Here is a 13808-nt window from a genome sequence, read left to right as displayed (position 1 = left end):
CCAGAGGGCCAAACTACATCAAAATTCAGACCAAAGTGGTCAACAAAGAGCCATATAAGAATGCCCATTTGCATGACTGAAAATATAGATCTTAATATTATTGATAATTGACATAATGATTAACAATAGCATAAATGAAACATTGTACTCTCAGACTTTATTTAATGGGACTTGTGCAAAAAGATGTAGCAGCATATTTCTTAGAAGTTTACATCATAACTGGTCAAATCCAGCTTCATGCACACATTCAGGCTGTCTTCTGTCAAGCTTATGGCAGGGGTGAGGGTTGTGGGGGTGCTGGAGTTTGGGTTGGAGTGTACGATGGGTTCAAGGCTAGGGCTTAGGGGCGGGAGGGACAGGAGTGTTATGACACTGCTTTATTGATGGCTAGGGTAGGGAAACTTTTTTGGGTCAGGGGCCCCTAACCCACAGAAAAATCGTACTGATGTGGCCCCCGAACTGAGACACCTCACTCCCATGAGGGGGAGCAGATAGGACTGAGGATGAAGGCCTCAGGCCAGATGAACTCTTCCAGTGTCTGTAACAGGATTTATTCGTTGTAACAGATGGAAGTCACTCCCAGATGACACACAGCCACAGCGCCACACAGGTCATTGAATAAGTTAGCAGCCCAAGGGCCAAGTGTGGAATGGAGGCTGCACCTTGTTGAGAGTGCAGGGAGTCTGGCCGGCGGATCTGGGTGCGAATGGACACTGACCCGCACGGTTGCGCTTCTTGTAGCTCTCCAGGCGAGCCAGGAACCAGCCCACTGGCACCAGGAAGAAAGTGCTCAGGCTGATGACAGGATTCCAGCAGCCCCATGGTGCTCTCTGGTGGGTGCACGTGGACAGCGCTATGTGAGGGCGGAGCAGCGTGCGGCATAGGGGGCGCATGACTATGGCAGCAAGCAGATGCTTTGCAGGCAAGATGGCAGACTGCTCTGCACTGCTCTAAGGCTTCCTGTCCCAGGCATGGCTCCGCACTGCTCCATGCGGAAAACCCTTCAAGCTGGGAAAACCCTTCAAGCAGCACATCTGTTCCTCCAGGTCAGGGAGGGGGAGCGGAGCTGTTTGTGGCTTTGGCTTCTTCCCCGATTACACAGTGAGGCTTGGGGCTTTCCCAACCCCCTACTTTTCACACAGGAAGCCAGCGCTAGCTCTAATCTCTCGGGGTACAAAGTGGTCTGAGCTCGAGCTGCGAGTCGTATTTGGCTCCTAAGTGAGCCATATATAGCTCACGAGAGCCATAGGTTGTCAACCTCTGCTCTAATGTATCCACATCCTTTCTGTAATGGGGGACCCAGAATTGGATGCACTGCTCCAGATGTGACCTCACTAGTGGCCACATGATCAGCTCAGAAGATGCCATGACAGCATTCCACACTGAGCCATGCAGCAGGAAATGGAATTTTACATTTCCTGGGGTTTACAAGAGATCGGGGTGGCTTCCTGTTTATCTGGCTGCAGGGCAACAGAGTTCAAAATGCTGCCCAGAGTGGCTACTTGGGCATTGCAGGAAACATCCTGGAGTTAAGTAAAAGCAAAAAAAGCCTCCCGTGGCATGCAGTGCATGACTGTCGACAGTAAAGGGAGGGGGAAAGAAACAAGACCCTCGTGGAGGTGCAAGTTTTTGTTGCTGAAACTGGTCGTTTTTCATAACTTTTGTCGCATTGCAGTGTGAGCTCTATTGGAGTTGTGGTGCTAAAAAAGGGGGGTGGCGACAAAACTTGCCAGTGTAGACATGCCCTATATGTGTCAATAGGAACCCTCGTCTATCAGAAAAACTGTGTTTCCCCCAGAGTTTCATTGGCATAGCCATGTGAGCCGGAAGTGGGGGGGTTTCACACCCTTGCTTGGTATCAATATGCTGAGGTAACTCACGAGTATAGACCAAACCATAACATGGTCAACTTTTAAACCTATGCAAACAGAAGAAGTGGAAATGAGTATTTAATATATCCAGGCTAGCTCTTAATTTGCAAGACAATTTGAACTACAGGTACAAGATTAAGGCAATCTTCTGTGCAAGTTACAATCTGAAAGTATAAGAGAAGTGATTCCTTTGTGGTTGTATGTTTTTGTTCTGTGATCCTACTTTGAGTATTAAAATGCTTCCCAATTTAATGGCATGTGGTTTGTTCTCAAATCAGTGTGTGGAATGCAGGGATGACATTGCAAAACAAATGCAAGAGAAAAATGCGCTAAGCCAAAATATCATTCTTGCTACACTGGACTGAGCATTGTGTTTCTTCTGCAGGATATTTATTAGAAATCAAGTTTGTAATAATGGACAGTATTTTAAATCTATTATTCTGATGCGCATTTCAGTTTTGTGTATGAGCTTCAAGGGTGATAAGATTTAGAGCCAAGTGGGACAGATGAAGAGGTTTGTATTGAGATTGTACTCTTACCTACTTGTGCAGTAATTCCCTAATTTCTAGAAAAAAGCTATTGAATTAAAATTTAAAAAAAGTTCTCATTGTTGCTGAATGCAATTTGAACTTAATCCTTAGGTCTGTGCCCCTGGTGCAGGCGTGGGCAGTAATTTTTAGTGGTGGGGGGGGGGCAGGGTTCAAGAGTTCAGAAAGTGGTCAAGGGCCACACTTTTCTGTGGAGGAGGTACGGGGTTTAGGATGGAGGTTGATTGCAGAAGGGTGCATGGATTAAGGGACTGTGATGCAGGAGACCATGTGATGTCTGAGAGGGAGTTTGGGTGAAGGAGGGGATTGTGACCTGGGTCAGTGAATTGAGGTGTAGGCTTAGGGAGGGAGTATAGGTGGAGGAGAGGATTTTGGCCCATGGGAGAGGTGTATAGAAGGGGGTATAGGGTCTGGGAGGGAATTGTGACCTGGGGAAGGGGGATGCAGAGGGTTTGGATGGTGACCTTGGGAAGGGAGTTGAGGTGGGGTGGGGCAGGGGTGCCAGAGCCAGGCTCTGGCTGGGAGGCGCTTACCTAAGTGTCTCCCGGCCAGCAGTCCTGCAATACCCCCAAGGCAGGCTGGGCTCCCTGCCTGCTGCAGCCCCAGATTGCTTAAAACTGCAGGCTGCTCCCTCCACGTGGCTCTCAGCTCCGGGAGGGGCAAGAAGCTTGCTCTGTCCCCGTCCCCGAGGCCAATCTCTCAACTCCTATTGGCTTGTTTCTGGCCAATAGGATCTGAGAATTGGGCTGGGGCTGAGAAGATCATCCTAAAACTTTCCCTCCCTCTGGAGCAGAGAGGAACACAGAACAGCCCTGCACTTAAAGCAGCGGCTGCTGCATGCCTGAGGGTCCTGACAGAGTGGTACACAGGCCGGATCTGGTGGCTTGGCAGGCTGGATCCAGCCTGCGAGATGTATCTTGCCCACCTCTGCCCTTGGTGCCATGTCTTTTTGAAATCCTCCTTTCTTTTCAGTTCAAAGAGAAATGTCTTGTTTATTTTAATAATAAGTATTTCTATTTGTTTTTAGGATTTGGCTTCATTTTATGTATCCTGACCTATTTTTAGAAGAACATTGTTTAGCTATTATTCTAAACAGCTGTAGTTCTCTGCCAAGAAACATCTGTTTATTGACTCTGCCTCCTTGTACCCTCATGTGAAAAACAATGGGATTCTCTTCAGCATTTTTTGTTTCTTCATACCCTCTTTCCTTCTTAACTTGACTTCCTGCCTCTTGATAGAAACTTGTCTCAAGTGATGACACTTTACCCAATGCTAATGCCGTTTTTGTGAATCAGTATACAAGGCAATCAGCTGCTCGAGTTCATCATGAGCTAGATTCACCACTACAATTACCTAGATACCTGCTTCCCCCTCTGATCATAATGTTATGACATGTTGATCTGTAGCAGCCAAATTTAAACCGTGTATGTATGCTCTGTGATTCAAGAATATTTTTGGGGAATAATCATTTTAATATTCTTTTCAAAGGTCAGCTTGGGGAGAGAGCATAAAAGATTTACTTGGTAAAATATATTTGCTGCAGGTGTATCCTAAGAGAGTTCAGCAATCATACAAATGTTTAATTTGCTAGCAGGTTTCATCACAACTAGACAAACACTGCATGTTAAGTTTTTTTTGTTTAAACTGTGAGTATTCAAGACTGGTTTAACCACTAAGCAAATAGGTCAGTGCCTGACACCCTGATTTAGCCATTGCGCATGGGGCCTGTTTGCAACCATACTGGCTCTGTGTCTAGGAACAAGCTCCGTTTTTGGCAGCTAGTCATCAAACCTGTTGGGCCAGTCTCCATATTGCCTCTGTGCGTGGGATCAGACTGCTGCTTGTTGGCTCTTCAGAAGGAAACCTCTGCTTGTTCTGTGTCTGGAGCATAGCATAGCAGGGAAATACTTGTGGAGGCAGCCAGGAAGGGTAGAGCTAGCCCAAAATTAGAAAGCCAAAACTCACCTTGCAAGAACCTCTTTAGAACTCAAATAGGATTTATTTTTCCTTTGAAAAAATCAAATTGTTTATATAAAAAACCCTCTATCAGATTTCAAGAACTTATGATGTTCAGATACAAAGATTTGAGAGGTCGTGATAAATTAGACAGACGATCTGACTAAAGATACTTGCAGGAATAGTGGTTTTATCCCTCACACTGTGTCCCATGTCGCATATACTAACAACACAAAGTACTCCCAGGAGTATTCATACCAGAAGTGAGTTCTCCGCTTCTTTGAACAGTGTTTTTGGCCATTTGTACAAAAGATGTCTGGCAGTTGCAAAGGTTAGTGAATCATTTATGAAGAAAATACCGCATCTTCAAGGGGGGCTGACAGAATTGCTGGGCCCTGGCACAAGGTGGTGGGGAAGGGGCTGGCTTTATGCTTCTGGGAGGAGAGGGCAGAAAGGGCCAGGGCTGGGGCAGTCACCCCTCAGAAGCTCAGCACCATTCATCCGCAATTTCAAGGGCCCAGGCTCTGGCTGCAGTCACAGCAGCTGCTGGAAGCTCCGGGCCCTGTGGAATCATCGGGGCAGTTGCCCCACTGTTGGTGGGTCCATACGTCATCCAAATCTGTTGTGACAGCTGAAGTTGATATACATTCAAGTTGATACATCTCCCTTCCTTGCTCAGGGGTGTGAATTAGCCCCCTTCTTCTACTGAGCAACATAACTTACACAGACTTAAGCACTGATATGGACAGCACCATGTTGTGCTGACAGCCACTTACAGAATAATTAAGCTTTCTTCCTTCAGCTTAGAGCAGGTACAGTAGAAAGCTCACAGTGATGTAACCTGAGTAGCCAATAGTATTTACAATAGTAAATACTCCATGATTTGTTATTTACAGGTTAAAGTGTGTTTGGGAAATTTTTGCTAACCGTTCCAAAATGCAAAAAGATTAGTAAGCATGCTTGCTGAAAAAGTACAAAGATGGAAAGATGGAAGTGTATAGGGTAAATTAGTTGTAACGAATAATTCAACCAGTTGGCATTGCAAGTTGTATACTTTGGTTTTAGTATGATTCTGCAATGAGTAAGTGGACAGCATAATTAACTGTAGTGACTTAATAATAGCATATGAATATTTTCTTTAGGACACTGTCTGAGATTGTGTTGTGGAATGAGGCTAGAAGGAGAGTTGAGTTTATTTTTGATGTACCCCTTTAACTGCAATTGTTGATTTTCATGACCACTGCTCAGTACCATGTACCTTTATGTATGTGTGTCACTTGGCAGTGTAAATTTAGCTGTTGAGATACATCTCCCTTCCTTCCTTCCTTCTCTCAGGGAGTGTTACCATAGCATTTTCCTCCCAGTGACTACCTCACAGAGCTGCAGATGGGGCAGACTCTGAATTCTGTGCTGGTCGCTCAGACACAGTCTAATAGGAAAATGGGAAAGAGAGGGTAATGTAGCAGCATGACTAAAACAACACTTGTTTTTCTAACAAGACCCTTACCTTCTATCTGATGCGGGCTCATCAATTTTTTTTCAGCATTGAGAACTGAATTTCATATAAGCAGAAACAAATATTGTGGTTTTCCCATCTGTTTGCTTCTTCCATGGAAATTCAGACAACGTACTGTCTGACTGATACCAGCATTCATTTCTTTTGTCTTGTAGCTGTGGACATGGCTTGAGGAATTACAAAAAGAACTGCTTGATGATGTTTATGCAGAGTCTGTGGAGGCAGTACAAGAGCTGATCAAACGCTTTGGCCAGCAGCAGCAGACCACTTTACAGGTTACTGTCAATGTCATCAAGGAAGGGGAGGATCTTATACAGCAACTAAGGTAATACATTTTTTTTAAAGAAGTTAGTGTTAAATCTTAACATTTTGTCTCCCAAGTATTTGGGCATATTATTCCTTAAGCTACTTCCCCTCATATACTTCTGATATTACATGGACCGTTACCTTCTTGATTTTTTGGGGGGGAGGGAAAGAGGAAGGGCAAGTATAAGATGCTACCCTGCATGAATATAAATATTAGATGTTTCATTCTATGCAGATCTTATCTAAACCTTTGTTTACAAGAAGTTGGGCTCATACATGTTACCTTCACATAATCGAGAGTCAGCCTCCATAAACTGTCTCTAGGTATTATGAGTCAGCATGGTATCCATCACAGGCATCCGACATGCCACTCTGGCGTTCAGTATTTAAGTATTACTGAACTCTGAGCAGTAGCCCACTCTAAAGAAACATACTTTTTTTTAAACTGGTACTTCAAATTCTTGTGAATGTTAGCATGTGACATGATTGGCTTTTTTTCAGTAGAGGCACAATGAATATGTGTCCATTACTAGTAGCTTAAATTAATCCTTGGGCACTTCTTATATCCTTCAGAAGTGGGTGTTAACTCATCTGTGGTGGTAGTTGTTTATTTTTGGCTTTATGCTCAAGTAAAGTTGAATCATGTAATTCAGCGTACAATGAAGCATGTAGTCATCATGTTTCATTTCCTCTTCAAAATGAAAGGTTTAGCATGGGTTCACATTTTACTTTTGACACAAATAAAATGTGGATTGAATACATGTAAGAATGTGCTAATATATTGAACACTAAGGCAGAAAAAGATGGCAATTTAGTATCCTGATGCTTTATTAAATTGCTAAAGCACAATTCTAATGATGTTTCAAAGGACTTTATGTGCTGAAACAAGACCAGCTTCCTCTTAGTGTTGTTCATACTAATGGTTTTAGTTAAAGAGCTTTGTCATGCACATTTAACAGTTGACTGTAATCCAATTCCTGTTGCTTTTTTTCAAAAGGCCCTTTTTCCTTCCTCTCCACTTTCAATAGGGATTCTGCCATTTCTAGTAACAAGACCCCTCACAACAGTTCCATCAATCACATAGAGACAGTCCTGCAGCAGCTGGATGAGGCCCAGTCTCAAATGGAGGAGCTTTTTCAGGAACGCAAGATCAAGCTTGAACTCTTCCTGCAGCTACGCATATTTGAGAGAGATGCAATAGATGTGAGTTTCTGCTTGGTGCATAACATTCATTACATCTGCTGTATCCGTATGGGATGATATAAAGGATCTATTTTGGGTCAGACTCACAAAGATAATATCATCACAGGTTTAGTTCTTACCTGAATGGTCTGAGAGATTTGATTTCCTCTAAATTATTAGAGTGGCAAGGCTTGAATGTAGAACTGAAAGCCAAGGACTCCCTCATTCTAGTCTGAGCCCTGGTAACACACTCTGTGGCCACTGGCAAATGACTTAATCTTGCTGCTGCAGTTAATCCACGTGTAAAATGGGGCGTTAACCATCAAATTGACTTTTTCCATAGGGGTATTGAGGGTGAAATCATTATAAAGAGCGTTGAGTATTAAAAAACTGAACATGAATGCTGTTCAGTAGTATTTATAACCATTTTTTCTTCCTCCTCTTCACATCAGACTCTCAGTTGCAGATATATTAAACTTTAAGGGTGCTTCTGAATTGCTGTGTTTTTGCTGCTAAACAATCAGACTCCTCCACATACATGTGCTTTTCCATTACATTTAAAACTGCATTCACCCATTTAGCAAGCATGTTTACTAAATTTTTTGCAATTTTGGAACTGTTAGCCCAAACATGCAAACAGATTACAGACTGGACAATACTTGTAGCAGAATACTTTCTATTGGTGTGAATGCTTTTTGGCTATATGAATTTTAGGTAATTTACATGTTATTCCACATAAGAGTGTAGATTGCCCTAATGTGAGTAAGAACAGTGGTCACCAACCATTAGATCAGGATCTACCGGTAGATGTTGGAGCCACTGACAGGTGATCCTGACTGGTTTGTCCAGGAAGCTACCAAGGGCTGGCACTTCAGTTGCCCCTCCCCCCACTGCCATACTGTTCATACCCTGTGCCTTGGAGCACCCCCTAGGAGCCTCCTGTTTGAGGTGCAGGGTGGGGAAAATGGAGTGAGCAGGGGCGGAACCTCAGAGAATGGATGTGGCAGGACGTGGGGTGAGGGGTTTTGGGTTTGAGGTAGAACCTGGATCACACTTAACTTAAAGTGATCTTGTGCTTAAAAAAGGTTGGAGACCCCTGCTTTACACAGATGCTGTTGGGTTAATCATGTATTTAAAAAAAAAAACACCCCAAAATTCTGAGAACCTTAATACAGAATTAAAGCTGACCGGTGGTGCCTGAACATGGAGAGTGCTGAAATTTAAATCTGTGAAACCAAAGAATTGAAGAGTGAAGGTTCATGCCAGCCGTCACAGAGCAACTTTAACTCCGCCTCCCTAGAGCTGGCAATAGCCACTGGAAAGGTGGTGCAAAAGTTAACAAACTACTGAAATGTGGTGGTTTCTCAGTCTCTTCGTGTCTTGAAATCAAGAATCTTATGGAAGATCCTTTGGGCCAACCCAAACTGTTAGGCCCAGTACAGGAGTAACTGAGTGAAATTCTCTGGACTGCGATATACTTCCTTGTTAAATATTTGTGAAAGGAAATATAAGGAAAAACTAAGAACATGTCATTGTTTGTGTTGTGTTCCACATAGCTGAATTCCAGTATTTATCTGCAGGAATTCCAGCTACATTAGTTGTGCTAGATGTTTCTGTTTTGGATCGGGAGAGATTTGTTGGGGCAACTTGGCAGAACTGTGATGAGTGAGATGTGCTTGTATATCATGAGTAATCAGATATGCCTCATTTCAGTACTGAATTTGGTAGCATGTCAATAGAGCTGCACAAAGGTGTCACAGGGACTGTCAGCACTCTGGTGACATACTTCACTGATCTAGGCGCTTACTGAGGGTTACATGAAGGTAGTGTCTCAGAAGTAATCTTGGGGCAAAAGTGAAGGGTGGTTTATGTAGAGCAGACTCAGTATTTGAGTGCAGGTAGCTCTTGTTTGCTACACACGGCTTAAACTTGAGTTAGCTAAGGAAAAGTGTTAGATTGTGTCCAACAGTGCTCACGTGTGCTGTTCCCACAATGTTGTATAACCTTTATGAAGGCAGAGTGGTGAGGTATCCTCAGAGAAGAAGCGGCCAGTTGCATTGAGGGAGTAGTGTGGATCTTAACTGAGCTATCCTGGTTTTCAGGTGTTCCAAGTTTAGCCACTCTCCCTCTCTTTTTTTCTCCCTGAATGGGTACAGAGCATACTGTGCAGCCTTAACTTTCCATCAGTGACTTTTTTGGCATTATTTACCTTCGTTTTTTTTAAAAAATCTCTCTCTCTCCCCCCCCCCCCTTACTACAGTTCCATTAGCAGTGATTAGCCTGGTTGCATGTTGGTCCCTTCTCTCTGCCTGGCCAACACATCCTAATTCTCCATTCTCCCTACAGACAGTCATCAGCATGGGACCTGCAGATTGAGAAGAAGCTGCAGGCAGTAGCATGGAATTAGTGGGGGCAATTTTTTAAGGAGTGGAGACAGAGAACATAAGAACAGCCATACTGGGTTAGACCAAAGTTCCATCTGGTCCAGTATCCTGTCTGTCGACAGCGGCCAGTGCCAGATGCCACAGAGGGAGGGAACACATCAGGGTAATCATCACGTGATCCCTCCCCTGTCACCCGTTTCCAGACAAAGATGGTGCATAATGAGAGGAAGTATGGTCTAGTAGTTGAGATACTAATCTGGCAGATGGGCGACTCGGGTTCAGTTCTGTTATAGACTTCCTCTGTAAACTTGGGCAAGTCACTTCATCTCCCTGTGTCCATTCCCTATCTGCTTGGAAAATAAGTGGCACTGGGAAGCACTGTGAGGCGTTTACGGACTACAGGGATGGGGGCTATATCAGTTCCTATGATTGGATGGCTGCATTGGCTGAAACCTTGCAGCAACCTCACTTCACAGCTCGGACTCTGGTCCTCTCTACTGGACACTGTTCCAGTACTGCCTCTGCACTGCTCTCACCACCTGTTCCTTCCCCTGTGCTCAGATTTGCCTTCCACTGCTCCAGTTACTCCAGCATTTCTTCCATCACACCCACTGTTCTGAGCCCCCCACATGTACCTGTTGTTTTGAGCCCCTCTCTCACATGCCAACTCCACCCACATCCTTGTCGTTCTGTGCGCCCTGCAAAGTTGGAGGGGCTGTGGGAAAGTGGTGGAGCTGTGAGCTGCCTGTACCTTTTGGAGGCTGCCAAGGGCAGAAGAGTAGAGAAGCAGAGTGGGCCCCCCACCAGTGTAGAGCATGGGGCTCTGCACATCCATTTCCAGCAGAGGAGACTTGTAGAAGTGGCCAATAGTGTGAGTGAGAACGAGGGAACCCTCTGGGATGCATATTGGCAAAATCAATAGCTTTGATTACGTGATCTGCTACATTCATCTAAGTGCCTGTTCTTCCCTGTTCTCCCTCCCCTACTTCCAAGATTGCCATGCTTGTGGGCCTCCGTTGTGTTCCAGCTCCGCTCCTCAGTTTCTGTGCTTTGTGCATGCGCTAAGCATGTCTCTTCTGCTTACTCATGCACATATTGGGGGGAGGGGTGAGCAGAGGGAGGGGCTCAGAACCTTCCAGAGGGGTAGGGTTCCCTAGATCCCATCTTGCAATGAGACTGGCTGAGAGTCTTCAAATCCTCGCTTGCTCACTGCACCACAGCTGTTGCCCTGAGAGATGGGGCTCTGCATGGGCTCAGGGAGCAGTGTGGAGGGAGGGAAGGAAAGAATTGGGGACAAACAGTGTTTGAATGATCTTTTACACTAATAAAGGTGATTGTCTAGAGGTGTTCTGGCTCCTCAGAGGCAGTGCCAAAACTCAGCTCTACAAGGGAAGCTTGAGAGAGGGGCAGAGAACACACTCACTCCACTACCCCATATAGGGATGTAAGTGATTAAGTTAACTCAACGGTTCTCAAACTTTTTGGGCTCCGGAGCCCTTTACATGCGTAAAAATGTATGCGGCGCCCCAGCGGTCCACTGATTGCATGTGTTGTACCTATCGATGTTTCCAGTTTGTCAACCTCGCGGAGCCCCTGGAGATGACTCGTGGAGCCCTGGGGCTCTGCAGAGCACAGTTTGAGAAACACTGAGTTAACTAATTACTCAACTAGTCACTCCCCGCCTCCTCTTGCTGCCTCTATCAGAGAGAGGCAGCAAGGGGGGAGCAGGAGCCGGTGCTGGGGAGAGCTGGCTTAAAAGCCGATTGCCGGTTCTCCTCCAGCACCATCTCCGGGGGGTGGCAGGGGAAGCACAGGCATAGCAGGAGACTGGGTGCGAGCCAGGAATCAGCTGTCCCAGCTCACGCCTGGTCCCCCCTGCTGCACTTCAGCCTTTTAAATGTTTTAAGACCCTGACAGCTCTTCATACATTAAAAAGCAGAGCCACAGTGGGGTTAGCTCCCAGGGCTGGGAGCTAACTCTGCTGAGGTTCTGCAGTGTCTCCCCCCTTCCCCCCCATCAACTAATCTACTAGTTGATGGAAATACCATTAACTATTTGATTAGCTGTTTAAACTCCATTTAACATCTCTAATCCTATACCCCCTGATTGCTCGCCTCTCACCCTCAGTCTTCCTGTTTCTGCCCCATAAAAGTTACAAGAGTATGACAGTGTTAGCAGCAACTCATGGAAGGGGCAGGGGCTGTAGATAAGGAAACCCTTGATCAAATTGACCAGTGACTTGCTCTTCTTTGATCATACTCCCTTTATTGTTTAGGGCCCAGGGGAAGAGCCTGTTTGTCTAGGATCTTTCATCTTAATTTTGTTTAATTCCTTGACAGCAATTCTTAGGTTCAATCAGACTTTGCATTTCGATTTTAGAGCATGTTAAAGCAGAAATTTTGGCCACAGGACAAAAATCCCCTAAAGAATCTTTGCTGGATGCAAGAGAGAGTAAGACATGCACAACACACATTCTCTGAGAGCTGCTGGATGGGGCTTGAACTCTCAAAGTATGGGAGTCGCTCAGCTTCAGTAATCAAACTGTCACGTTAAGCCCCCCCACTTGCTGTGACAACAGATAGCCTGGATGTCCTTTTGCTGTTGACCAAGTCCTGGTCTTGCTACTTATGCACACTAGAATATTAGTGCCAAGAAAGCACAAGCTGATTGGAAATTCCTGACTCTTAGGTTAATAACTGCTTTTGTAAAGCTTCCCCCTGCAGAGTGGTGTGTGTGTGCCATGCACGAACTCAAATCAGTGGTGATTGACTCAGATCTGGTTGGGGATGATGATCAGGATTAGAGCGATAGGTTAAGCCTTACGTGTCTGCAAAATCATGTTACAAGACTTAGATTAATTTGTAAAATGTGTGTTAAGGAGAGGCTGAATCTTGAAAGTCTTTGCTCAAATGATACCATCTTTGGACCACTGATATTACCTAGTGTCTACTATGTGGCACAACAAATTTCAAGCCAATCAAAGATATCATGAGGATTTTACAGCACTTACAGTAGTCCATTTTGAAACAGAAAGCAATACTCAAACTCAATTATAGCTAAGTTGGTCCTCAGCTCTATTAACCATTTATGATGTTAATACTTGATTTTGCAAGCAATAGTGCAGTTCTTCAGTATTTAAATCCATGGGCGTTGTTGTAAAATTACAGAAAAGTGGGACTGGAAAAGACCTCAAGATGTTAAGTCCAGCTCCCTGTACTGTGGCAGAACTGAGGAAACCTAGACCCTTCCTGAGAGGTGTTTATCCAATGGAATCTTATTCTACAGTCTCCCTTGGAAGCTTATCTTAGAGTTAGAGAGTTTCTTCTAATACCTCATTTAATCTCCTTCGTTGTGGTTTAAGCCCAAGATCTCTTGTCCTGCCTTCAGTGGATACAAGAGAACGACTGATCTCTGTCCTCACTTTATAACAGCCATTGATGTATTTGAAGACTCTTATCAACACCTCCCTTCCAGTTTTCTTTCTCAAGATGAAACATGTCCACTTTCTTTAACTTTTCCACATAGGCCAGGTTTTGTAAACCTTTTTATCGTTTTTGTTGGGCTCACTCTCATCTGGACTGTCTCTAGTCTGCAAAGGTCTTTTGTATGCTGTGGTGCCCCGAACTGGACACAGCTGAGGCCTCTCTAGTGCTGAGAGTGGGATAATTTACATCCCTTGACTAATACAACAATCCAATTGATTTCTACATTAGACTTTTTTTAGCTGAATCACTGTGGTGTAGTGTCTGTACCTTGTTGGTTACTATGCTTGGGCTGTGGACTGTGGGGGACCCCCACTGGCAGCTGTCTGTAAGCACGGCCCAACGGGGGGTATCCTGCCGCTCCCAGGATGGTAGCAAAACCGATTATACAAGTTAAGGGAAGAGAGGGACAAAGGACTTGCAGGCGGGGGGAGGTATAATTGCTGTCTGGGAAGCATGGAGAGAACAGGCTAAACTGGGGACTAGAGGTGATGGACCCTAGCCCTAGGGGCCTGAGCCATCCTGGCGCTGCCTCCGGTAGCCACATCATGTATGTGCTATGC

General features: G+C 44.9%; 1 protein-coding gene across 4 annotated transcripts in view; it reads left to right on the top strand.

The window, feature by feature from the left end:
* TRIO (trio Rho guanine nucleotide exchange factor) overlaps nucleotides 1-13808 on the top strand; it is a 412227-nt gene that overhangs the window by 191149 nt on the left and 207270 nt on the right. For all 4 annotated transcript variants that reach the window (XM_006117079.4, XM_075921462.1, XM_014570469.3 and 1 more), the window contains exons 12-13: nucleotides 6047-6216; nucleotides 7226-7400. In XM_006117079.4, the coding sequence (XP_006117141.2) occupies nucleotides 6047-6216; nucleotides 7226-7400 (345 nt within the window). The remainder of the gene's footprint in view (nucleotides 1-6046; nucleotides 6217-7225; nucleotides 7401-13808) is intronic.

The sequence above is a fragment of the Pelodiscus sinensis genome, chromosome 2 (assembly GCF_049634645.1).
Source record: "Pelodiscus sinensis isolate JC-2024 chromosome 2, ASM4963464v1, whole genome shotgun sequence".
In the NCBI taxonomy this organism is placed as follows: Eukaryota; Metazoa; Chordata; order Testudines; family Trionychidae; genus Pelodiscus; species Pelodiscus sinensis.
The sequence above is the reverse complement of the archived record's forward strand: the minus strand, read 5'-3'. Positions and strand labels throughout refer to the sequence as shown.